Source organism: Durio zibethinus, chromosome 13 (genome assembly GCF_047325235.1).
Source record: "Durio zibethinus cultivar Kanyao isolate XHJ-2024 chromosome 13, ASM4732523v1, whole genome shotgun sequence".
Taxonomy (NCBI): Eukaryota; Viridiplantae; Streptophyta; class Magnoliopsida; order Malvales; family Malvaceae; genus Durio; species Durio zibethinus.
The window spans coordinates 2,648,470-2,675,310 of record NC_143174.1 but is presented as its reverse complement, the minus strand read 5'-3'; the positions used below and the strand labels follow the sequence as shown (position 1 = coordinate 2,675,310).

General features: G+C 32.0%; 3 protein-coding genes across 6 annotated transcripts; all 3 read left to right on the top strand.

Annotated features, from left to right (window-relative positions):
- Nucleotides 1–1,078: 1,078 nt before the first annotated feature.
- Nucleotides 1,079–2,172, top strand: LOC111304362 (putative phytosulfokines 6). 4 transcript variants are annotated; one of them, XM_089742455.1, is made up of 4 exons: nucleotides 1,079–1,329; nucleotides 1,409–1,467; nucleotides 1,582–1,703; nucleotides 1,880–2,172. In XM_089742455.1, the coding sequence occupies exons 1-3, from the start codon at nucleotides 1,233–1,235 to the stop codon at nucleotides 1,690–1,692; spliced, it is 267 nt and encodes an 88-aa protein (XP_089598581.1). In that variant the 5' UTR covers nucleotides 1,079–1,232; the 3' UTR covers nucleotides 1,693–1,703; nucleotides 1,880–2,172. The 4 variants fall into 4 exon arrangements, with proteins under 4 accessions (XP_089598581.1, XP_089598580.1, XP_089598579.1 ...); XM_089742454.1 differs by having other exon boundaries at nucleotides 1,870–2,172; XM_089742453.1 differs by having other exon boundaries at nucleotides 1,582–1,736.
- A 6,119-nt stretch (nucleotides 2,173–8,291) lies between these two features.
- Nucleotides 8,292–12,632, top strand: LOC149515228 (uncharacterized). The gene is made up of 2 exons (XM_089742663.1): nucleotides 8,292–9,837; nucleotides 12,511–12,632. The coding sequence occupies exons 1-2, from the start codon at nucleotides 9,167–9,169 to the stop codon at nucleotides 12,572–12,574; spliced, it is 735 nt and encodes a 244-aa protein (XP_089598789.1). The 5' UTR covers nucleotides 8,292–9,166; the 3' UTR covers nucleotides 12,575–12,632.
- Nucleotides 12,633–17,604: 4,972 nt separating this feature from the next.
- Nucleotides 17,605–23,449, top strand: EMB1211 (MORN (Membrane Occupation and Recognition Nexus) repeat-containing protein). Its single transcript, XM_022900204.2, has 11 exons — nucleotides 17,605–18,264; nucleotides 18,727–18,798; nucleotides 19,148–19,237; nucleotides 19,353–19,526; nucleotides 19,800–19,890; nucleotides 20,299–20,361; nucleotides 20,459–20,525; nucleotides 21,383–21,486; nucleotides 21,569–21,695; nucleotides 21,806–22,554; nucleotides 22,919–23,449. Exons 1-11 carry the CDS (start codon nucleotides 17,672–17,674, stop codon nucleotides 23,342–23,344), a joined length of 2,556 nt encoding a protein of 851 aa, XP_022755939.1. The 5' UTR covers nucleotides 17,605–17,671; the 3' UTR covers nucleotides 23,345–23,449.
- Nucleotides 23,450–26,841: the final 3,392 nt, after the last annotated feature.

Sequence of the window (26,841 nt, the reverse complement as noted above, 5' to 3'; positions counted from 1 at the left end):
ATAGTATAATATTAATAAATAAATTCATAATTCAAGTATCATATTAATAGTTTTTAAAATTTAAATGTCACATTTAATATTTTATTATAATTTAGAGATTATTTGTAATATTCTCCATTGGTAATAGAAAAAGGGTATTTAAAAAAAAAATCATATAAGTCTTCATAGAAGTTTAATTTTATCAATTTAACATGTTTCCCAATCAAATTTGTCGGGGGCTGGCAGACATGATCTTTCAATATTCCAACTCAATTTTCAAGAGAATTTGATCCTACAATAAACATTTGCCTTCACAGAATCCAATCCCAACAATGGCTTGTTTTCTTTTGAAAATTTTTTATTCTTCCTGCAAATAATGAAAAAACCTTCCAAAAGGGAAGCATAATCACCATTTTTAGTTTTTTTTTTTTAAGAAAAAAACCCATCAAGGGAGAAGAAAAGCACTCATCCGACAAACTCTAAAATGAAGTGGCTCCCCACCATTGCTTCAAAAAAGACTGAACCATCTTTTCCCATGCAAACAAATTCCAGGGCATTACAATACCATCATAGAAAACTTTAACTGTGGGAGACGGATATAAAATTGAATTCATATATCCTTACCTGACACCAAGGAAAAGTAGCACTTAGAGAATAAAAACTTTGGTAAAACTTACCTCGATGTAATTAGAAAGAGAAATTTGGTGTATATAATACCATACGAAATAAAATAAATTAAAAGGGTCACTTTGTTCCACTGAGGATAGTTGAGCCTGGCACTTATACAGGTTGCTAACATGTGGATGCAATAATAGTAATGGATTTTACTTTACTGACCCAAAATAAAGATTGTTTTGCATTTATATGACCTATGATGTATTTTCATATTGTAATTACTGGACACGTATCACTTGCCACTTGTCAAAATATTGTGGTGATGGGCAACAGCTGTCAATTTGCCCAAAAGGTTGACTTGTTGACTCTGTCAACCACTGTTACGTTGATTTTTGGAGTGTTCTTGGGTAAGTTTGTAACTTTCCTTCTATTGGGTTTAGGGCCTAAGTGATCAACCTTTCTTTGCATGTATTTATATCCAGCATCTCCCTCTTCCGCACCATCCCAAGTCCCAAGACTTTCAAGCACACACCACTCGCTCTTTCTCTCTCCTCTATTATCTAATCTCTTTTCCTCTTTTGCCTCTATTTGTGTCTAACTGTGAGCATACCAGAAGGAAAGTGTGTCGAGCTGAAACCATGAAGCAAAGCTTTCTTTCTGGTGCTCTTCTTCTCTTCTTTCTAATTCTTATTTCCTCTTCTCATTTATCTGCTCGTTTCATAGCAAACAAACAAGGTGAGTGTCTCCATATCCTTATTCACCATCCTTCTTTGCTAACCTATATATAGAACCTAAAGTTCAGTATCTTCCGCAGGGAAAGAAAACGTAGAGCTTAGTCAAATCACAGATATAGAGGGCATTGAACTAATGAATGTAAAGCTTAAACTATCTCTTTTTCATCAACTTTGGACTCTATCCTATAATATTGATATTGGCTAAAAATCTTACTATAAAGTACTACTGTTTTTGTTTTCCAATACTTTGCAGCAACTAATGGGGGTAGAAACTTGTGATAATGGATCTGATGAATGCTTGAAGAAAAGAATGATCTCAGAGGCTCACTTGGACTACATTTACACCCAGCATCATAGGCCTTGAACCTATCCATAGTACGACAGCCGCTAGCTAAAATGGGTTTTAAGGTTTATATATAATTCTATGTATGTTAGTGTAAACTTACGAATAATGCAAGTGTTACACCTAAGTGCAGCTGTGACTAGCCAGTTTTATTTTTAACCTTTTTTTCTGTCTGATCTGTGAAATTTGGGATGTTAGATTTAACCAGGTAAAATGAAGGTAAGCTTCAGCCTCGTTCAGCAAAGGAAAATGTGGAAGTCAAAGACCAAAGTAGCTCCAAAATTTATTGAGAGAGGGGGCCATGGAGAAACTTTAAAATCTAGCTAGGTAGGTGTAAGGTTATGCTCTTGCGAATTTACTGATAGATTTCAACTGCATTTACTTTCCGCAGAACCGCAGTTGAGACTTTCAACTAGGGCTGCTAATCCTAGGGCCTGGGCTCAAGATTCTACAGCTTAGACTCAGATTAAATAATTTCTTTTGACTGTTGTACATATAGGGATGATAATATATATATATATATTTGAGTAAATAAATTTTTATTAAATAAATATAAATTGTTATTTTAAATTAATTAAAATTAATATATTAATATAAAATTTTAGAAATTATATAAATATAAAAGATAAAAATTAAAAAATAAAATTTTATTTTTACATTTATTTTTTAAAAAATTTATGAATACAAAAAAATTTATATTTAATAAATATTTATAAAAATAAAATAAATTTAAATTAAAAATATTTATTAAATATAAATATAATATAAAAATTGAAGAATAAAAATAACAAGTGCTTTAATCGCTTCATAAATTATCCATTGACATTTCTAATTTTGTACGTGATCGGTCGGACACTTTTTCTTGGCTACTGATCTGATAGCTCTTAATGATCAGTACTTGAAAGCGGATTATGTTGAAGGAAGAACAATCAACGAAACCTGTTGTTATAAAACCAGGTTCAAAGAAGTATACCATTATATATTAACTTTTGGCCGTAAATGATGAGATAATTACATAACTGACTCCATTTTTCAACTTCATGTCCAAAGGAAATTAGATCAAGCCATTCCAATGGTATAAACAGGGTTAAATATTTCAACATTGCCAAAAATGCAAGAGATAATATTAGTTTAATAACTAATAACAGCGCTGGCTAGATTAATTCTGAAAGCAATTGGTTGACAGAACAGGCGCACCTGATTGCCTAGAAGACAAACAATATGGAGGAGACAACCCTTTTTCATCTGTATAAATGTAAAATTATACTGTAATTTCAGCAACCCAACGTTGGTATTCCCTAGAATTTACTAAACTTTGAACAAATTGCAGAAAAGTATAAGAAGCTAATTGTCACTCACCTCAAAATGCTTCCTCAACTTCGCTTATGCTACACGTGCATAAACAAAGTTCACCCATTTTGGTCAAAATGATTAAAAGCAGCTAAAAGGGTTCTGACGAAATGCTTGTTTTACTTCAGTGGGAGATGACAAATTATTAGGGGTCCAGTACTCCCTCAATGCTATACTACATAATTAAGGCTCCTGTCCTTTGTTTCTTTGAATATTTTCCAGTCGAGGCCAGCTGAAAGCTTTGATCATTTTTCTTGTTTTCTATCTCTTGTTGGCCATTGCATCTTACGTACGCAAAAAGACTGTCTAGTAACAACACATAGGGAAACAGACTTAACTAGATAGACTAAATCGAGGGTTCGCTGGATTGTTCTACCTTCATTTTGATGAGATATTGTCCTTTGATTAAGATCAGGTTGCTGTTGGAAGGATTTGAGTTTTCACTTGTGCCAATCTTTGTTTCACCATGTTTTTACCTTCTTCCTCTGAAACTTACGGAATAGCAAGGATTAACGAAATTAATAAACTGTTCACAAGTACGACTTTCACTATTAACGAAATTAATGAGTAGATTCAACACGTGTGAATAACAATGATGAACGTGTTAAAAAAGTAATCTACAAAAAAAATGGAAACGAGTCCAACCCGCTTGGGCCTGGTAAGAACCAGAAGGCTTGTACGTTTAACCCAGTTAGACTTTTTGGGCCTTGTTTTTAAACTTTTCAACCCAGCTTATATCATTTTGGGCCTTACCCAACTTCTTCTATTCATATCTGAAAGTGAGCAAACCTACAATTGTAGGAAGTAAATAACAGTATATTCTCATAATTTTCAGAATTCCTCAATTAACTCATGAAATATTCTAATTCGATTGGTTGGAAATTGATTTTTTTCTTTAGTAAATCATTGTATTATTTTTTTTTCATAAAAAAATTATTAAAATTTTCGTGTAAAACGTGGATATAATTCCATTAAGACAACAACTGGCAGGTCAGAATTATAGGACAACCTTTTCAGCTAATTGTCAAAAAAACCAAGCAGTAGCACCCTTGCCTTTGAACAACCTCAACTTTGGTAAGGTCATTGTCAAAGCTTTAACATCCCCACATGAGATAATGATTTCAGCCTGGAATACAATTGGAATGATTAACCTTAATTTTTAATGCATCACACAAATAAAATATTCCCATTATGTTTGCAAAAATAACATCCAGTTGTAAATTTCTAAACATTTTTGTCTTGGGATGTTATTTTTGTATTAAAAAAGTAGTGGATATGCATCTTAAATTCCCAATTACATAGAAAAATCCATGGCATTATTATATTATTTACTTTTAACTTTTTAAGAATATTGGAAAGTGTACTTATATTTTCTAAAATTCTTTTGTTATGCAAGTTTCCAATTTTATTCACAAAAAAATTCTGTTAAAAGAAAGAGAGGAGAGTTTCAATGAGTGAGCCAAACTGCAAAGGAAATTTCTGTTTTTTTTCTTTTTTTTTTAAGATTTTTTGGTATTTTATAATTATTTTAAATTTTAATTAATCCGAAATTAATTCAAATTATTTTTTTTATTCATAAAACTTAAAATCAAAATTTTATTTATAAAAAATTAAATTCCTTACTCGAAACATTGATTCTCTGTGCCTTCCGGTATCACAGCAAAGCATTGTAGAGCTATTACTACTAGTAGTAAGCCCAGGATTTGAGTAGAGAATAATTTAAAGATAAAAAATTTTATATATTAAGATTTTAATTTTAAATTTATTAAATATTATTTTTTAAAAACATTATATGAATAGGCATTTACCCTTTGAAAGTGGAATTTTGTGGCTGCTAACCGGATTTATCAAAGTGGTATTTGTTTATATTAATATGGTGAATTTTTTCGGCATCTTTTCTCTTTGTCGTTACCTAAATTTCCACACTGATGCCATTTCCCAGTAAAACTGCGAGAACCGCATTAATAAAAATAAAAAAAAATGCATAGAATGGTCAATTTCTGACTATTTCTAGATAAATATGCTTCCCTTCGTAACGTGTGATTTAAAATATAGAAAGTTTGGATTGAAATTGCTTATAAAAAAGAAACGTTACAATCAATGCGTTGAATGACTTAGTCATCATGAAACATAGAAATTAGAAATTATATATCTTATAATTTTTACATTTTTATTTTTAAATTAAAATTCTGAATTTAAAAATACTATTTTTATTCAAATATATCAAAATTTAATTTTGATCTAAAAAATATAAGAATTACGTTAATATAAGTATATCCCTCTTTATTATATATATAAATGTAATTGTTAAATATTTTTTAACTTTTAGAACAAAATTAATTTGATAACACTTAATCATTTTCATCCAAAAATCTAAAAAATATGTAAGATTTTTTCTATATTTATAAAAGGGATACGCTTATACTAAATTAACTTTTATACTTTTTTTGAATAGTTGAATCAAAATTAAATGATTCACAGATAATGTGCTATCCTTTAGAGGGTTTCCTTTGAATAACTATGTTTAAATCCCTTACAATTCAACTTTCCTTATTCGATGGAGGGAATGGTGTTGGTAAAGAATCTAGTAGCAATCCTTCCCGCATCTATCAATTCCTTCAAACAAGCCCATCTAGTAACAATCTTTAATTGAAGCGAAGGAACAAATCAAAAAGCTCTAATCCCATCTCTTTCTTCTATGGAGTTACTCATATTTAATAATTGGGATTTGAATCAAAATAATATTTTTAAATCTAATAATTTTGATTTAAAGTTTTTAAAAAATATAAAAATTACATTAATGTAAATAAATCACCACTTACATATATACTTTCAAAATAAAATCTAAAAGTTAGATATTTAAATATAATAAAATAATGGTGGCAAATGAAAGGTTTGAAACGGTTTATTTTAGATTTGATCGATCATCTCAAGTTAAGATAAATTTGAATTTAAATCACATTAAATTCAGGTTCAATTGGGGTTCAAATTATTTTAAAATTAAATTATTTTATATTTTGTTCACGAATATAAATTATATTAGATTTGAGTCATTTCATATTAAATTATTCTGAATTTTGATTTTTTTAAAATTCAAATCGTTGTTGAATTCATGTGAAATATTGGATTAAAATAAATTGGTAATTAAATTTTATATTTTACAATTAAGTTTGAATTATTACAAGTTTTGATTTGTCGATTTTAAATTTGAGCCAATTTAAATTCGACTTTTTTTTTTAGCTCAAATTTAGGTTTCTTTGGATTTGAATATTTGATCTTTTAGGCTTTAGATTGGTTCAATTTTAAATTTTTTTAATTGATTTTCGAGTTTAGATTTATTTGTCGAATGTAACAATAACGAAAATTGTAAATTTTAGATGATTTGTATTAGATTAAAAGGAAATTTTCACTGTCCGTTATTTAAAAGTGGTAAAAAGTATATTTAATTCTCTGTAAAATCATTAATTTTAGTATGAAAAATGTGTTATTAACCATGATATCCTACAAATTAAAAATAAAATTAGGATGGAAAAATTATGTATGCATTATTTCACTCATCCCATGATTGAGAGTTTGAAATTAAACACGGATTATTCTTAGAAAAAAAAATTTCTTGATGAGTTTGATGAAAAAGAATTTTTTTACGCAAATAATTTATACTTTAAAAAAAAAAAAAAGATCACAGAAAACAAGCTTTATAGAAAAGGACACCATTCTATTTGCAAAAAAACAAGAGAAACGCCCAAGGCGAAGACTGTAAACCCGGTGACAGGTTTCGTTCTCATCGGTTACTTACGTGCCAAGACCATCCTCAACAATCAATAAAAGTTCACCACGTGTACAACGAACTGGCAGCCTACATGCCACGTCACTAAAGCATCCAAGAATGCATTTCTTTTAATTATTTTTTCCTCATTTTATATTTTTATCATTATTTCATAGCTATAAATTGAAATTCCAAGAATATAAAAACAAAATGCTACTAATAAATTCCGAAAGATTATCGAGCATGCTTTAGTTTGTTTGTTTATTCTCTCTCTCTCTCTCTTTCTCTCTCATTTCCTTACCATTCAATTTTTCTCTCTTGAGTTTTCTCGGAAATTTTGGCAAACCCTTGCGGTATGTGAAAGGAAAGGGAAGTTGGGTTGTTTTGTTTGACTCCAAAAATGGCTTCTTTATACTGCAATAATCAGGTAAGTGATTCTTGCTTTAGTAACGCACGCCATGGAAGATCATGTTCCAAAGCTCAAGCATGTCTCGAAAAGATTCTTCATATAATTTCATCTATCCCACCGCCATGTGAAAATAACCCAAACCCTTTTAAGAAGAGAGGGTTTGATATTGACTTAAACATAAGGTTAGGTTCTTTTGTCGAAGCTGATGAGAGTGAAGAAAAATCTGAGTCCTTAGCGGAGAATAGCTTCGTTGGCAAAAACCCAGATGGAGAACAAGAAGAAACCGAAGAAATTCAAGAGAAAACAGCTTCAGCCACGGATGTTTCTTCTGATGTCACGGAAATGCAAAAAAGTGACGATTATAAAAGCGTTACTGACGGTGAGATTAAAACGGCTGCAGCGTCTAATGATTCGTTGGATTTGCTTATAGAAGCGGCGGAGGTGGTTTCAGACAAGGGTTATTGTTTGAACGAAAAGAATAACGAAGTTGAAGAGGTTGAAAAAAGTCGTGGGTCAATGAAAAGGAATAAAGACAGTTTGGTTAACGTTGGAGAAGAAGGGTTCGAGGAATTTGAGGATACATCGCCGGTGGTTAGATCAAAGAGAGGGAGGTGTCAGGTTTTGCCCCATAGGTTTAGAGACTCCATTTTGGAACCATGGAAGAAGCGATCACAGAGATCAACAGCAGCAGCAGCAGCAGCAGCCGTGGTTTCGAAGAGGAACGGAGGTCGAGGTAAAAAAGAGTAAAAAAGAAAGCGGTAAAAGGGAAAAGTGATTTTTTTTTTACTGTTTCGTGTTGGAGGGTTTTCTTTATGGAATTTGGCAGAAAGAGTAGACATTTGGTAAATGATAGGATCTGGAACTATGGTATCTTTGTTAACTGTCAATAGTTAATGCAGATTGCAGCATTGGAATTATATTATCCAGTTGTAGAGATCGATGTAAGATTATAAAATCTTTTAGCCATTTCCAATTCCTTTTCTTTTTGAAAACTTTGAGATGGTATGCAAAAATCATGAAAAATGGTTCTTGAAGGTGGCAATTTTAATTTCAAATAAATAATGAAAAAAAAAAGTGGTTATGAGTCTAGGAGATAGTTAGTTATTAGCATTGAAATTGAAGTAGGGAAATTTTTAACTTTCCTTGGAGAGTGAGGACAATTGTCTTCCTCTGTGGGGGTGAAGGTCCAGGTTTAGGAAACAGTATCTCATGTTCAAAGTTAGGGCCCCATTTCCATAAATCAAACTTTTCCCCCACATTTTTTTCGCAAATTTCTTTCTCATTTCTCAATTGGGTTTTTCAACTTTCATTTCACACTAGTTTCACAATGATAGTCAAGTTTGATCACCGCGCACCGCAGAAAGCCGCTATCCTTCCCTCCTTCCTTGGACCAAAGGATAATTTCCCTTGATCTTCTCTCTGCTTCCAACAAATTGTACACTCCTTCAAATAATAAAAGAATTGCCTACAAAAGGTCAAAGGTATGCAGAAGCAAAAAGCAGCCAATTAGAATCTAGACACCAAATCAAAACGACGTCGCTGTAATCTACACCCAGGGGAGCCCAACATAGTACCATACTCTATATCGTAATCATCATGATGAAAAAGTAAGGGTTCATATACATCTATTTTTCCCCCTCAACGTGAGCATCTTTGGATCGTCAAGGCAACTATCCTTTCCTTCCTTCCACGCATGCACCCCCTTCATTTATTTGTATTTGTATATTAAGAACCCTTTCATTTGACTCATCCACGACAAATTTGTCAGAGAGAAAAAAATAAAGAAAGAAGAAGGAAGGAAACGAGAAAGACTGAAGCAATTAATTAAGCAAAGCGATAGGGAGTTCGAAAGGGAACGCCTGAGGCTCTGTTTTCTTTTTTCTTTAGCTTTCGCTTCTTTCTTTCCTGTAATATCAATGGATTCGCATCAATTCCTCTGGGGTAAAACAGGAGGATATTCGAAAGCTTAAATGTGTTTGCAAAAGATCCTTGCCATCATCTGCTCCATTCCTCCACACCACCAACAAAACTCAAAACCTAAACCATCTTTTCTTCATCATCATCATCATCTTCAACTACTTGATTCTTCCCCTAGCTTAAACTCTCAGGACAAGGTTCAGCCTTTTGGTCATCAGGATTTCCATGTTGACTTGAGCCTGGAGTTGACTTCTTCACCAGAAACTGAAAGCACTTCAGTTGGTACGGAGTCTACGGAAGCCAAGTCAAATCAAGAGAAGAGTGCAAAAGAAGAGAATTCGTTTGAGGAGAAAGGAAATCCAGTTTCGCAAATCGACGTCGAAGATGAAAAGATGGAAACGGAGCCGTTTTGCTACAGGGAGTTTGAACAGGAGGAGGGTTCCTTACCTTCATTTACTGAAACAGGGGAAATGAACACGGAAAACGGCGAGTTGCCACGTGGTCAACTCGGTGGCGAGTTAGGAACTCAGGAGATAAACGGTAAAATATTGATGAACGAATGGAGACAGTGCGGGTGGTGGATTTGTTCGGACATTTCAATGAGGTTTCGCAGGTGGTTAGAACCAAACACGGGAGGAGACGGGTTTTACCGTGCAGGTACAAGGATTCGGTGCTTCAGCCGTTGGTGCGGAACGCAGGTTCAAGGAAACGGCAGCGTTTTAAGGTGATGAAATCCATGCAATAATTTATCCGTATTGTTGGTTTTTTATATTTAGATTTAGGGGAAGACTTGTGTAAAGATTTTTAAGGAGAAGTTTGAAAAATTTTTTATTAAAAATAGTTTAATAAAAATGGATGGATTGATAAAATTTAATAAAAATTAATAAAATGTATTAGTTTAAAATTATTAAACACTTATTTAACGATAAAAATTTTATTAAAATTTTTATAATTTTTTATTAAAAAAATATATCAAATTTTTTAATTTTTTTTTCAAAATTTAAATACTTTATTTATATTACAAAACCTTTTAATTTATCATTTTTTTTATTTTTTATATTAGTTTATTAAATTATTTTTAATAAAAAATTTTACAAATTTTATTTCCAAAACTTCACCTAAATTTATTCCCTTTTAGATATTCCTTTTGCTTTTGAAACTTCTAATTTTGGGGAGTTTGGAACTGCAAACTTATTGAAATGTTGTTGTAATTCCTAATTCAATTATGTATCTATTTGCATGTAAATTAAAGAAAATTTTGAATAAATTGGAAATAAAGTAAATTTTACATATAGTGAATTAAAAATAATTTAAACACAAATATAACTACAAGCATTTCATTAAATATTAGTTAATTTTAAATTAAATATTCAATTTAAAATTTAACACTATCAAATATAATATATATGTATAAGTAAGCGATACTATTAGTTTCTAGAGAAATAAGATCCAAACTTTTAATTTAGAGATTTTGAATTTCATGTTTTAAAATGAATCGATATACTTTTATAAGATGACAAGAAATTATTTATTATTTTGTAACTCAAATCATATACTTATCGTTTTGTTCTAGGCAGAATCCTTTCCTCTTAGAATAGGGTATCCAAAATCTTTTAATTACGATACTTGCTATTTTTTTATTGACAACATATGTTGAGCTATTAATATTTATGAAAGTTATGATTATTATGATTACCTCATAAAAATTAGATAAAGATCTGTGCTATGTTGTGGGAAGTTAATTTAAATGTATGAGATCGATAAAAATATTTTTTTTTAAGCTTTGTACGAGTTATCTAGTGAAGATATCATACGGATATGATTGTTATTGTAAAATAAAGTCATATTTATATAATATCTTAAAATTCAGCATAAAATACATAATTAGAAAGTACAAATTCATAGGATAACAGAAAATATAATTTATATAAAATATATATGTTCAAAGGTCTGATAAGTTATATAAAACAAATCTATTCCAAGCAAATTTCATCAACATGAAATCCATAATTAAGAAAATGTCAACATTAAACATAAAGTTCAAAAACTAATAGAAAGCATAAGTTATACAAAATGAAAATATATTTGTTCAAACATAAGTTATAGAAAATATATTTGTTCATACATTGATAATAGATTTGGAATATCAAATAAACCAACAACTCTTTTGGCTATCCATGCTAGAACCGTGGATAACTTAAACATCCTATTTCCTTTCCAATTTTGCCTCTTTCTACAAAAGCAAATTTATGAACATAAATATCACATGCAAAATCAAATGTTTTTATAGCCTTTCTCGCGGTGCTCTATGTGATTTTTTATGATTTTTTTTTCTCTTACACCAAAACATTTGAGGTTCAATATTGCATTGCTTTTAAATAAAAATACCCTCAAGATTGTCAAAAGTTAAGGTCGCATAAAGGTCATTGATCCTCAAATGAAGCAACCAATGGCCATATAGAACCTCTTTGTAGCATAAGTATTGTATTTTTTATCAAAATTAAATGAACAAATTTATGTTTTAGTTTACAGTTAAGCAAATCGCTCCTAATTGTAGTTAACCATGACAATATCAATTTTCAAAAAATAAAATTAAATAAAAAATAGGAACATACATGGTTCAAAATATCATCAGGATAGAAATATGTTAACTTAGTGATGTCAACATTGAACCAAGAGAGGAAGTGCAAAACTTGATTATATATTGCTATCAAATAGAATGTAAGTTAAATTTTTTGAAAGATCATGAGCTAGAATATATCCTTGAAGTTTGAAATACTGATTTTTATTAATGGACAAAATAAAAAAAAAAATCTTCTAATTTGGTTTGCATCTCAATTTCTATTTAAATGTAATAAAAATATAATTTTCCATGAACGTGCAAAGCTGAAAAAAATAGATATAAAACTTAATATATAAAAGAAACCTAATTTAATAGCTGCATTTATCAAGGAACATAGAATCTCATACAGATCTAGCAATAGGGTGTAGTGTATAAATATAATGGGATAAAATATACATTATCTAATGTTATATGTGTTATCAAGTGGAAGGATATTATTATACATATTATATAAATTTTAAAATTGCATTGCATTATGTATAACATCACATGTTATATGTTTTGCTAAATGAAAGGATATTATTATACAAAATAGAGATATTCCTGTGCTTCGTGGTGGACTTATTGTTTAAATGTAATGATTAAAAATTAAAATGCACATCTAATTTACTTGTATTTGTCGTGTTATTCTGAAGCTATTCTTTTTTTTATATTTTAAGTTACCATCCCATCTCACATTATAATTTCGAGAATGTGATTATTGGTGCAGTGGAATGAAATTTGAGTTATGATAAAAAAAGTAATATGAATATATATATTTTTTTACTTTACTAGGTTCTTGAATATACATATCACATTTGGAGGTGGTCAGCTCAATACAACTGATTGGACTTATTGATTTCAATGCTCTGATGACATCTTGAAAGTAATACTAAAACATATTAGTAAGGAAAGACATGTTAGATTTTTTATATTAGCTTAGGTGAGATGTAATTATATTCATGTGTGCAATTGAAGATCAATATAAACATAATTTTGTTCATGAAATGCAGCATTATTAAAGTAAGTGAATGTAATGAAAAAATAATATAATAGTTCATTGTACAACCATAATATCTATCGAGAGTTAAAGATAATATCATGATTAGTCAATAAGGAATATGGTGAGGATGGAAAAGCATAATGTTTAAGTGGCAAAACAATTATCCATATAAAGTTAAAGAAAACTAAAGCATAAAAAATGTACATTGTATTAAGTAAGTCATGCAAAATAACCTGATAGCATCCCAAAACTTTACACTTTCGATTATTCCATATGCCTATCCCTTTTGGATTACACCTGAAGTTGTATGGTTGATAGTACAATTTTGTAGTTCAATTGCATTGTGAAATATTGATTTCTTACTTTATCTAGACCCAAATCTGGTTTGTAAAAGATGAAAAGCCTATTAATATGTATAATAATCGCAATTGGCTCTACTACCTTCAGTAAAAATACTTTAAAACAACTTCTTTTTTTTTTTAAATAAGATTCAAGATTTCTTTTTTCAAGCTAAAGCATTTGATAAGTTAAAACTCACCAAATTTAAAAATTTTCCACCTTTATCAAATAAATATCAACCCAAGATAAATAGGAAAAAAGAGAAAATTGAACTGTATAACACGTCTCTTCTCAACCTACCAAAATCATATGGTGGCTTATAATTACAAATAAACTAATTTCAACAACTATTTGTTTGAAACAAACTAATTTAAGCATATGGATAAAAATTACTTTCAATTAATCAATTTTGTGCATCAGGGAAGCTTTTTGTTGAAATTGTTTCTCTAATATTTAATTCTTGTGTCCTCGTATTACCTTCCTTAGGTAACATGAAGGTTTCTTTACTTTCGCCACTTGATGCTAAAGCAAAAAGGCAACATAAAAAAATCAATTGTATTTACTAAACTAAGAATATAATCCAGTTAAGTATGTAAATACCTTATCAGAATCAAATCTAAAGTTTACATGCAGAGTAATACAACATAAACACACGTTCTGTTAGTAGATGATTATGATCATTAAGAATTCACTTTAAATTGAATTAAACAGATAAAAAGGTATAAAAGGCCCATATAAATTGCAACCAATTCTTCAATGGGGAAATTTAGGTGACGAAAGAATGAGATAAGGTAATGCAGATAAGGAGGAAAAATTGATAGTACCGAAGTTTATTATCAAATTCCTCATCATGCACTTATCAAATCATTATTGATCATTTGATCAAAGTGTCAAACGCCTACATAATCATGAATACAAAAGAATTTAAAGTTACTATCGAGAATATCGTATGGTTTTATGAAACCATTTATATATGGCTTGCAAAGTCTTATGTTAAGACATGATAAGATGACATAAAAATTTATGTATGCTTGTATAGTTAAGCATTTGTTTGTATTCATGTGTGTAAATGTGCATAAAAAATTTAAGTTGAAGATTTTTAACATAAATAAAGATGAAAAACTGAAAAGGCTAAACAATCTAACAATTCTCACAATTCCAAGCTTTGAAAGTAAAAAATCAAAGCTTAAGCTTTTTCACGAGAGTAAGGCTTGTTTTAACTCATACTCAACTTTAAAGATAGCTTTCTCTATGTAGCCCATATAGCATAATCCACTTAAGATGCTTTGTAATGTTAAAAAAATGTAAAATACAATGAATGAAAAAAAGCAAATCAACTAAAATAAGAGACAAAACTTACAAGCCTTGCGTATTAAATTCACCATCATTAAAAAAAAAAAATCAATACAAGAAGTTTTATAAGATGATCCCGCCATTATATGTTAAAAATTAAGTAACACAATTAAAATTAACAAATATAAAATTCATGTCTCACAAATATTTTGAAGAGAAAAAGTTTTGTACAATTGTTGACTTTTTCTTTGGAATTGAGACAAAATTGAAAAGTAATTCTTTTAATTAAAATCTAAGTAATGAAGAAGGTTAGTCGGTATAATTTTTATCAAAAAATTATTAATTTATTGCTATGTTATTTAATATGATCTCAAATGAAAATTATAGCAATTTTATTTCAAAATCAATTTCATCAATTTCAAATATAAAAAAAAAAAATCAATTTCACTTTAATTTTCTTTGCTTTAAAGATCATTCCCTCACGTCAAGTCAATTTTTCTACTTAAAATATTTTAAAATATCGTGAACTTCCATTTCAATGTAATTATGTGATAAATTATTAGCTCATATTCTTAATTAAAATAAAAAATTGAATGGCCTTGATGGAATTATATTTAGTCATTTAAGTTGTAAAATGTTACCTATGAAGGTAGCCTAAGCTAGCCTAGGAGTAGAGGAATTGATAAATGTCAATGCATGATTGATACATTTTGCCTTCTTTGACAAAATATCAAATACTATTAATTGATTAACATATAATTAACTTTTAATTCCAAAAAAAAAAATTTGAATTTCAATATTAAAAAAGTGAAATATATAAAATGTGGAAAAACTCCAATTGTATAATCCTTACCTGGCCTAACCTTTGTTGTCTCTAACATAAATAGTCTTATTTTGATATTTTAACCATTTTTGTCACATTTAGTAAAATTGAATCAATTCAATTTCATTCGCTTTTGGAACTTCTTTTAATATTTGATATACAAGCAAAATAAAATTTATATTTTTTAATTGAAAATCCAAAATACTCATTATAAATACTTTTGTTTCATTAATTTCTATGATCAAATTGTTTTTGATGTCAGATAGATTCGTGGTCTCAAATGAATTGACAAATGACCTATTAACTACTTTAAATCAGATAAATATCTCTTTTTTACCTTTTAAATTTTTTTTTACTTTAGCTTACTTTGGGGCTGCAAGTTTTGTTTTGGAGTTGTTTTGTTTTATTTTCATTTGCTCTGTTTAGAGTGCTTTAAAGTTATAAGTTTGTGTGTTTAGTGTGCCATCAATTACAACTTTAACTTACATTTCTTCCTTACTCAGATCTTGGTCTGATTTCTTATGCAATATAATTGAAATGAATTTTATCATAAATTAAATTCTCTGATATTAATCCATCATCTAAACCCAAAGTTAGCTATATTAGAGCATAAATTCTAATAATAAAATAAATAAAAATGCAACATTTGAGAAACTAAAAAAAATATAATTAACAACACTTACCCTGCACTAACTTAAGATTTAAGCTTAATTTTTCACAATTATTCTCTTTCATGAAAATTCTTAAATTTTTATCAATTGTAATGTCACTTCACCTATACTTGGAAAAAGAACTAATTAAGCACAAAATACGTGCTCAAACAATTAATTCCTAAAGGCCTTTTAGCTTAATTTTTCATAAAATAGCTCAATCTTTTTATAACACAAATGCACATAAAATCTAGTTAAACACTCAATATCCGAAAGCCAGGACAATCAAAGGGTGCACATAAAAAGAATCAAATGCTACATATAAAAAAAACAAAAAAAAAAGATGTTTAGGCACTTAATACGGAGTGACACACTAACAGAAACATCCAAATGCTGCATCTAGAAAAAAAACAAACTACATCTAAAAGAACAAAGAAAGTTTAAGACAAGATTATCTTCTATTACTCAATGATTTTGGTATAGAAATGAGAGTGGAGTAATTATTATTTGTAGTTAAAGTCTTCTTTCACCAATGACTGAGATGGAGCCAACTGGATGGCTCTCTAGAGTCCCAGATTATATAAAAGTCCAAAATTTACATTAAATGGTTCATTAGAGAGTTTAAATGACTCGAAAAGGTTTAAAAGATGCAAACCTATCTGTTGCAGTGCTCGCGTCAAGGATTTCAGTGGTCTTTTGGGGCTTTCTCGTAATTGGTGTCTTCATTAGCGCTGCACACATGTTCTAGGACTCGATCCCGTGTCTTGAGCCTTCGGGGCTCGTTTGGGACTTGTTTCCCTTGCTCTTTAACTCAATCTCACTTAAACCAGAACTTGCACTCGTTTCGGATGGAACCCCTGAGCTTGGATCAGCGCTCGCCCGTGACAAAGGTACAAAAGCATTTTGTGAGATTGCATCTGCATATGCAGGTGGCTGAGAGGCTTTAGGCTCGGGCAAACTTGGGAGTGCTACAAAAGGAATATACCTCAATACTGAATCATTAATATCTTTATTCACATCTCAGAGCTCAGATAATCTAAACCTTCCATTGCTGCAGCAGAAACTAAACATGTGGATTCAGCCTCATGAGTCTGCATTACTTGCTCATTACGACCATCCGCATTTTCCAAACTACAAATACTTTTATTCAAATCTATGGAGCCCGCATAAACGGGGCAGGTCTTTTCCATCCCATCAAAACTATGTTCCTTTTCCTTGGTTGTGGCTGTGGGGCCTGACTCCAAGCATAAGTCTATCATTCCATCTGAATTCTGAATCATGTTCCTTTTCCTTGCTTACATTCAAATCTATGGAGCACAACTCTGTTCCTTTTCCCCTCTAGCATTCAAATTTAGCATGCCTCGAGAATCCAAACTCACTTTCAAATCTATTATGCATACAAAACCCAGACTTTATGCTCTCTGTTCTTTACACAACAGAATGAAGACTTCGCTGTAAGAGATAAAATAAAATGAAATGGGTGGTTTATGTCCAAAAAAATTTTTTTTTGGTGGTTGAGTTCAATAACAGGAGGGTTAATTTGATATATATATATATATATTGTTTGCTCTGGGGTTAATTTGCTGAAAAACAATCCATCCAGCGTAGATGAGATCTAATTCTAAATGTTATTTAAAATTTACTGGTTGATTAAATTCTAGTATAATAATAATTTTAATTTTTAAAGAAGATAAAATCACCTAATGACAGGGAAAAGACTAAAAAGCCCAAAACCCTTTTGAAATAATAATAAACCACTCATTTTTTCCCCTGTATCTATCGTTCAACCTCAGATTCTCCACCTTATCTTCTTCTTCATCTTGCTCTCTATCTTTCCCCTCCAGAACAATGTCCAACGAAGAGGAACAGCTCACTGAGTCACAACAAGATTCAGATGACGAAGAAGAAGAACAAGAGTCACAACAGCAATATCCGGACTTCGACTCTTCCTCAGACGACTACAGCGAAGAATCGGATTACGAAATCCTCGCCGACGCTGCCGCACCGGATTCCGAAAACGCCTCCGAAGGCAACATCGCGAAGGTCACTCGTGTGCTCGAGAGCGAGAGTTTAAAGAGAATCCAAGAAGAAGAAGACCAACAATACATTCGTTACACAGACCCATGGGATTTTCCAGAAGACCCCGAAAATTGGCGGGAAGAGGATTTGAAGGAGTATTGGGTGGATGCTCCCGTGGAGATGACCAAACCCGGTTGGGACCCGGTTTGGGCTGATGAAGATGATTGGGAAATTGCTAGGAAGGAGATTAAGGAGGGTCGGGACCCGGGGATTGCCCCATTTTATGTTCCTTATCGGAAGCCTTATCCGATTATAGCCACAAACAACCCTGATACTAAGAACCCCAAAGCGGTTATTGAAGAGTTGGATAGGATTGAGGAGTTCCTCAATTGGGTCAGCTACATTTTCCCTGATGGAAGCTCGTATGTTAAAGAAACTTTCTTTTTCTTTTTTCCTTGTTTTGTTAGTATTTTTGTTTTCTTGAAAGGGGATGCATTTACTTCACTGGAGTATTGTAATTGAGGAGTTTGGGGATAAGGTAGCTACATTTTTCTTAATAGGCTTCCTTTGGTCATTGCTTTTGCTTTGAAATTACATTGCTTTTGAAACACAAGAAGAATGCCTTTGGATAAATAAACAAAAGTAGAATATGTTTATGAAGAGTTAAAACTTCAAAAAAGTTTAGGCTTTGTGAATTGCAAGAGGCAAAATTATAGATTTATGTGGGGAATAGGTGAATGTATGCTGAAGGTTAGTCATTTACTCTTTTTAATCCAGTGGTTTGCTTTCCATATGTTTGAACTGCAAAGTAATGGTATGCCTGATTCATGTCTCCCATTGACTTGTTTGATTGCTCATTATCATTATTCTGCTTTTTGTTTAAGGTATGAAGGCACAGTTTGGGATGACTCGGCTCATGGCAAAGGCGTTTATGTTGCAGAACAGGGGCTGGTCAGGTTTGTCAATGTTCACATCATCAGTCTTGATGTTACTTTTGTTTGTTTATCTCTGTTACTTTATCATATTGTTGTTTTTCCCTTTCTTCATACATATCTTTTAGTACCACCCTACGTTGAAGGCTCTAAAACATGCAGATAAGACTCTGCTGTAGTTGTAGCATTGAAATGTATGCTCCTTCACTGGTCAACTCTGAGAGTGCTGTTTGAATGATTCATTTCCCCCCCTCTCTTTTGGGTCTATAAATTTGTACACTGTTGGGCTAATGAGGTGCTTCAAGTACTTCTACACTGCTTACATTATTTTATTACAAAAAAGGAAAATCTTACAAGATGTTTTCCTTCATAGGTATGAAGGTGAATGGCTGCAAAACACCATGGAAGGTCATGGGGTCGTTGAAGTTGATATACCTGATATAGAACCTATGCCAGGTTCCAAGTATGTCACAATTTATTAACTATTATGGTGCTCCTATGTTATAATGTAGGTTTTACAATCTCAGCAATAGATTTGTACATGATACAATGAGATTGTATATTTCCCATTTTTCTAGGCTTGAAGCAAAAATGCGAGCTGAAGGAAAAATAATATCAAGTGATTTCATGACCCGAGAAGATAGACGATGGTTAAAGATGGATGTTGAAGATAGCATTCGTCTGGCTGGTGGACGGTATGAAATACCATTTTACGAGAGTAATGTGTGGATCAAACATTTTGGGAGAAAACCGTATGTACCACTATCAAGTTATCTATTTCTTTTTGTTTTATTACAGTCATCCTTGCAAAATAAATCTGCCCCTTTTTTTTGACCATGTGCGTGTTGATTTTCCTAATCTTCCCAATATGCACATGCACATATTGGGCATTTATGTTGTATCATGCAAGGCTCTTTTTATGTTTTGAGCATGTACCTTACTTTTTCTGCCATTTTTTTTTTTAGACTTTATCAGGGCATATATTTCAATTTATGATGTTATGAAGACAAATGTTTCTGTTTCAGGGAGAAGGGTCGGTACCGCTATGCTGGCCAGTGGAAGCATGGCAGAATGCATGGATGTGGTGTATATGAAATCAATGAACGCACCATCTATGTATGCACTTGAAATATAAACCATTTTGTTCAAGGCTTAATTTATGTAATGAAATCCATTTCTTCCATGAAGATGTGGATTGGTTTATTCATAAGATTTAATACATGTTGCTGCACCTCAGTTCATGGCCTCTGCTTTATAAGCCTCAGTTTTCTTCTAAATAATGCTTTCTAGTAACATACAACTTTGAAAGTTCAAAATTTATACAATATGTTTCTAAAGAAAGATGTTAAGATATGATGGTCTTAAGAGAATGCAAAACACTTATCGATCAATTTGGTTGGTGGCTGATAATAGAGATTCCTCCTTTTTGTATTACTTTGTTGTATGTATCATTTTAGCTACTAGCATTCTCTTATAAAAATGCATGACTGCTTATTTTGTTGCATACAATTTATGTGGATGCAGGGAAGATTCTATTTTGGAGAGCTATTGGAGGATATAGATGATTGTGATGAAAACATTTCAGCGGTATTCTCAATTTTGCATGCTTAATAGATAGTTTAAAATGAAACTGGGGGAAAGAAATTCTATATTATGGTATTTCTCTGACATTGTAGTCTTTCAGATGCATGCTGGTATAGCAGAGGTTGCTGCTGCTAAGGCTCGGATGTTTCTTAATAAGCCAGATGGAAGTATGTAGCATTGACTTTATTAGCAATTACATTTGTACAAGCACAAAATGTTGTTTGGCATTGCAACTTGTGCGTTCTAGACATGGGAACAAGATAAATGCCTATATCCTATGCTTGCCAAAGAACTGCATATAGCAGGGTAGTACTTTAGAACCTTAGACAATATCTCTGCACAAGTTTCTTGACTAAAATGCATAACATCTTTCAAATTTGACGTGTTGTTTAGGTATATATGACATAATTTCTCTTATAATTGTCCCTAGAGGATTGTGACCTCTAGCGTCCATCATGGCAACCAATGTTTCAAGCGTGTGGTATGGATCATGGTTGTAGAACTATGCTCGAGTAAGAAACAGAAAGAGAAGAAAACAAAAAGGACATAGAAGTGGCAGAGCTGGATAAATCAACATTTTGACTTGTGCTGAAGCTGAATCTTTTAAAGTTCTAGAAACTTATATTTTGATATGGATATGGGTTATAAGTCATTGTTGATAAAAGCTTTCATATAAATCTTCTGCTCATCTATTTTTTGGGTGCAAAGGGGATGCTCATAGGAGATTTTAATGGAGCATGTTGATGACTATTTTGTAAAATTTGTTTTCTCGGTCTTCCAGAATTAGATTTGAAGTTTGAACGCAATTTTTCTTGTTGGATTTTCTGAAGTTAAAATACCTGGCTATTTTCTGAAATTTGAATAAATGGCTTTCTCATTCAACACTAAGCAAGATTTAGATGATACTAGAAATTTAGCTCTACTTGAAATTTTGGAATTACTATCTGCCTTTTAACAGTTAATCACTGACAATTTAAACATGAACCTTTTATAATCATGACTTTCTATTGATTTGCTTTTACAGTGGTTAGGGAAGAGAGGGGTCCTTATGGTGATCCTCAACACCCTTATTTATACGAGGAAGATGATGTGTGGATGGCACCGGGCTTTATCAACCAGTTCTATGAAGTAAGTAAAACTTTTCTTGTGCATGGTGGATTCTTTCCAAGATCACGGAAAGGGAGAGGAAATGAGTATGTTTCTTTGACAGGTTCCTGATTATTGGAAGACATATGTGCATGAAGTTGATCAGGAAAGAGAAATGTGGTTGAACTCCTTCTATAAAGCTCCGCTGAGGTTACCTATGCCTGCAGAGCTTGAATATTGGTGGTCAAAAGGTATTCTGCATTCCCTTCAGTCAGTTCTTAGTCTTTGGAAGGGATATCAAGAATCCTTTTTTTTTTTTTTTTGGTTTTGTTTAAATGGATGTGTACAATTTCTTGATCAGATGAGACTGCAGAATTTGTTCTTATCAACAAGGAACCGGAACCTGACCCCGAAGATCCATCAAAGCTAGTATATACTGAAGATCCCCTCATTTTGCACGCCCCAACTGGAAGATTAATCAATTACATTGAGGATGAGGAGCATGGGATCCGATTATTTTGGCAGCCGCGTCTGAGAGAAGGTGAAGAGGTAGACCCGAAGAAGGTTCAGTTCCTACCCCTTGGATTTGATGAGTTCTATGGACGAAAAGTGATTGTGAAAAGGGATAATATATGGAAGCGTTTTGTAATGGCAGTAGAAAATGCATTGAAGTCAGGATTTGATAAACTAGAAAAGTGGACTGAAGAGAAGAAGAAAGCCAGTGAGATGAAGATGAAGTTTATTGAAAATGAACTTGACCTTATAGAGGCTGAATTGTGTTTGGAAGAGGCCATTGAGGACATGGATGAGGAGTTAAGGATGAAAGAGAAAGAGGAGGAAAAGAAGGCAGAAATGGGTTTGCAGGAGGAAGAAGATCCTTCTTTGGTGGCAAACCAAGAGGAAGAAACCATTATCAAAGAGGAAGTTGATGAAGATGTGGATGAGGAGGGAGTTGAAGAGGAAGAGGATGATGATGCTACACCTTCCAGTTTTGGATCTGTTGCTGCAGATCAGGGCTCAATAACGAACGATCAGAAGGGAAAGGAGCCTAGGGAGTCTCCATTCTCTTCATCTTCATTGTTATTTGCTTCTTGTAGCCTTGTTTCGGCAGTAAGTTCTTATTCCGTTCATTTTGATTTCCCTTTTTATGTTCTCATCACTATGCAAGCTTTGTAATTGCATAGGGATAAAAAAAAATGATAGGTGAAGGTGAACCATTGCTTTATGACATTAGATTTCTGAAATTATTATTTTATATATTAACTGTATTGAGTAGTCTCAACTTTACGATGTCCAAAATAGTAGGAAATTCATCTGAAAAGCTTTATCTTCCAATTCCAATTGTGACCAAACTGGACATTTATGTCTACACTTTATTTTCAGGATCCTTTATTCTAATTGACTAGGTATCTTTTGTGAGATTACCTCACTTTTATATTGAAACTTGCAATTGTTTTTCTCTGTTGCTATGCAGGTTCCATCCACATTGCAACAATCAATTTTGTCATTGAAACAAGGTAGATTACCGCAAAAATCGCATCCTTCCTTAATTGTAGAAAACTCCAGTGACCTCTTGAAAGCAATTGATTCGGTCAGTTTCCCTCCAGTGCATGGCCATAAGGGAAGGTTGAGAGCATTTAAGCAAGATCATCAAAAGTTTCAACCACAAAATCACTCTAGTGGACAAAAGTCTCAGTTACACTCCTTATGTAAGATTTTGTCATGTCCTTTAGCCACTACTGCTAATACCAGAAGCAGCCTACAAAAACCTAGCAAGCATAACCATTTAGGGCTGCATGCTGTACCCAAGGAATATTCAGACTGCATTTTATCTTTGCATGTTCCAGTTTGTTGTTTGGAGTCATACACAGATACTAAAAATTATCGAGCCTCATTGTAGGAACTTGAATGGCTGGAACTTTGAGGGTCAGTTTTCTTCAGGTTGTATTTGATTACTTTTTGGCCAATCTTAATTTAAGTATATGGACTTAGTTTTTATCTTTTATTAAGAGAAAAAAAAAATACTATTAAACATCAGAATTAAACATTGAACAAGCATTGAGTTTTGATACATTTTACTGTGCAAATAAAAAGCTAATATGATCAACAATTTATCATCTGACTTATTTCATGGATGCTTCATTCTTATAGTGAAAGTTGTGTTCAGATTTTTGCAAAGAAAATGAGGGATGAATGAAGTTTTAATCAGGCAATTGAGATTAGTGAATGATCAAAGATGATTACTTTGGTTCTGGTGATTGTATTTTCATGTAATTTTTCAGGCTAAGGCACGTTTCTGGAAATTTTTCAGTTGCATGCTTCAATAGGAGGAAAAACTCGCATTTTCTGATAATTTAATCTGATGATGCTCAAACTTCACTAGATTGAATACCTCAGCAAATTTTATCATCCTAATGTATATTAAGTTGTTCATGTTTAAACCATCATGAGACTACATCACTCTAAGCAATCTGTTTCAGGGTTAAAGGAAATTTCCCAGCTACCATTTATTCTGTCGAGAAGTTTAGGGGAACTAAGAAGCCAATTTTAAACAAATAACGAAGCCTATGAAAATTTTACTGGCTAATGTGAACAGAAAGTTCAAGGCCTTGCCATTCCATAGATTTTAGTTCATAATCATTTGTCAAATGAAACACAAAAAACAGCCATGTGGATTTGTATGTGTCCAAAATCATCGAATGACATGTGGATTATATCTTGTCTAAAGTCACCGTGAAACATTGGTGATTTGAAAATGCCTGAATAATCACAGTAACCAAAAGTCAAGAAAAATGAAAATCAAGAGCTAGAGCTTGCTTCTTCACTTGAAACCAGAAAAAGGAGGTAACTTTTGAAGTGCTTGACAATATCTAGCTGCCTAACAAAATCTGACCCAAGCTTCAGTTTGAGAAAAGGTGCTGTGAAGTGCTTGCATTATACCACAATCTATGCTGGCTCCTTTTAAACTGACGTCGTTGCACTTAGGAGGTCACCAGAGCAACTGCAAGCATGCCTAGCCACACTATATCTAGGCTTGGTGTTCACTCTTCCATGCCTCCAAATTAAGGTGTCAAAAACAGGAATCACGGGAAGCTTTGAAAGTTTTAACAAGAAAATTCATTGTTGGGATTTGGCATTTGGATAATGTTCACGTCCACGCCAAGAGGTAAATTGATAAGAAGAACCCTGATTTCCAATTGGTCCAATTTGCAATGCAATGTAGTAGAACAAAGAAAGCAGAGAAAAGATAAGGGCATTAAAACACATTGCATGTTCGCTGCAAGGCTGACACTGACAATTCGGCAAACGCCAATATCATGGAGAAGCACAGCCAACAGGGCCTGGACCACTCATTAAAGCAGCAGCAGCCCACTCTCTCTCAGTTCGGTATTTATGCTTGGAACTAAAATTTGATTTAGCTTAATTGGTTTTCCTACACGCAAATACTTCCAAAGTTCCTACCCCTTTGTGGGCAATTCAACCCAGCCTGTCAAAATAGATTTTATTGCTTGCAACCCATCTAATATTACTTTGAAATTGTCAAACTGTTATACTTGGTCCAGCACTTCAATATTTGCCCATCCCCCCTTTTTTTCTTTTGGTGTAAGAACTGAGAATAAAACATTTTCACTTGAACTTACCATGTCCTCTCAAATCGTATCGTTTAACCCCTAAACTTAAAAGTAAGCGAAGATGAAGTTGAAGAGTTCATGTAACTATTTTTGAGAGATAATATCAAGAATCAAATTATAATATTTGTAATATTTTTATATTTAATTTATGATTTTTTTATTAAAAAAATAATAAAGGGTATTATTTTATGAGTTTCGCTTGAATTATCAAATACCAACCAACCTAAACCATTTATAATGTTATGACAAATCCTTTTCAAGTAAATACCAAGAACTTCCTTAACAGGGAACGTCTGGTGATCAATGAGGTTTTTTTTTTTTTTTTGCCAATTTCCTAACTTTCAACTTAATGAAAATAACTCGTCTCTAAAATTTGAGGGCATTTTTAAGACGTCTGGCTTCTGTATATATGCTTTTAAACAGGCACGTGAAACATGTTCTTCATTACAAGATTCTGACCTTTCTAAAATTTCTTTTATTTTTTAAACCAGTTTTGTTTTCTAATTTCCCTTTTTCTACTTCTAATAACTACTTTTCAATTGCTTCTACTTTCAAGTCAATGGTCATCCACGCACGTCTACTTCCAAATTGAACTCTCTCATCTTATATATTAGAATTTTCTTCATAATTTGATGTACAGAATTAAATTCAGAAATAAATAAATTTTCGTAATACGAGATATTATTAATTTTATAATTTTATCTTATAAATATTTTATAAATATTAAATATATTATAACAAATTTTTAAAATATTCGAAGATTGAAGTGTTACAATCGTGGCCTCCAAAATTTTTTCACTCTTCGACGCCACCTAATAGAGTACACGGCCCACTTTCCATTACTGTCTGGCCCACTTTCCCATATGGCTGGCTTTCCCTCGTATTTTAAAGCTTCAAGCTTAAAAATCGAACATAATTTTTTTTACCAAAAAAATGTAAATATGTAATCCAACCTGTAAGAAGAACATGATTAAAAATTGCTTAAAACGTGTTACTGAAGTAGTAAAGCTTACACGGAAGGGATGAAGATCGGTTTTACCGAATAAAAACATGTTGAATGGCCCGGAAGCAAACGCAAGATCCTGGATAGGATTCTGCAAACTAGACGATCACTAGAATCTGGACAGAAACATCCATCAACAGCCAAACACAAATAATAGAGGCGGGAACTGGAATGGTGGGGTCTCTTCGATTTGGCCAAACATTTCCCATATCATTTATGTTCTTTCCCTCTTGGTCACGACTGTAGCTCATTTGTATGTTTTTTAGTAAATGAAAAGTTGGGAGACCAACCTGCACCAGTCAAGCCCTTCTCTTTGTCAAGTGGTCTTTGTTCTTTAGGACCCACTTCAGCCGCAGGCTAAGACCATCGAACCATTGAATGTCACCTGCCCTAGATCATTGAGTTTAGTTTGGGGAGGTGTTGTTCTGAAGGATGACCTGCTTTAGTGCAAGTGTATTTTAAGACCCCTACTTTGATCAAAGACACAATTGGAAAAATTTTTCTTTCTTCTAATCATTTTTAAAAAATGATATTTAATAAATTTAAAATTTAAATCTCAATAATTATAATTATTTTTTTATTTTCAAATTGTAATCATTATATTAAAAAAAAAAAAAAACCCAATTGACAACCAAAAATACCCTCTTTAACATGGTTATCCATATGTATTTTAAGCAAAGAAGAATCCATAATTTGATCAGTGAACCAATAATCTTCAACAAAAACAACCACAACATATAACTCATAAAGAAAAATTGATCC

What these genes read in the sequence shown, in the direction of transcription:
- LOC111304362 (XM_089742455.1), top strand. Translation starts at nt 1,233, where the DNA reads ATGAAGCAAAGCTTTCTTTCTGGTGCTCTTCTTCTCTTCTTTCTAATT. An exon ending in TTTCATAGCAAACAAACAAG is followed by an intron (nt 1,330 to 1,408) that starts GTGAGTGTCTCC and finishes TATCTTCCGCAG; the next exon opens with GGAAAGAAAACGTAGAGCTT. An exon ending in AGGGCATTGAACTAATGAAT is followed by an intron (nt 1,468 to 1,581) that starts GTAAAGCTTAAA and finishes AATACTTTGCAG; the next exon opens with CAACTAATGGGGGTAGAAAC.
- LOC149515228 (XM_089742663.1), top strand. Translation starts at nt 9,167, where the DNA reads ATGTGTTTGCAAAAGATCCTTGCCATCATCTGCTCCATTCCTCCACAC. An exon ending in GGAAACGGCAGCGTTTTAAG is followed by an intron (nt 9,838 to 12,510) that starts GTGATGAAATCC and finishes TTACTTTACTAG; the next exon opens with GTTCTTGAATATACATATCA.
- EMB1211 (XM_022900204.2), top strand. Translation starts at nt 17,672, where the DNA reads ATGTCCAACGAAGAGGAACAGCTCACTGAGTCACAACAAGATTCAGAT. An exon ending in TTATCAACCAGTTCTATGAA is followed by an intron (nt 21,487 to 21,568) that starts GTAAGTAAAACT and finishes TTTCTTTGACAG; the next exon opens with GTTCCTGATTATTGGAAGAC. An exon ending in TGAATATTGGTGGTCAAAAG is followed by an intron (nt 21,696 to 21,805) that starts GTATTCTGCATT and finishes TTTCTTGATCAG; the next exon opens with ATGAGACTGCAGAATTTGTT.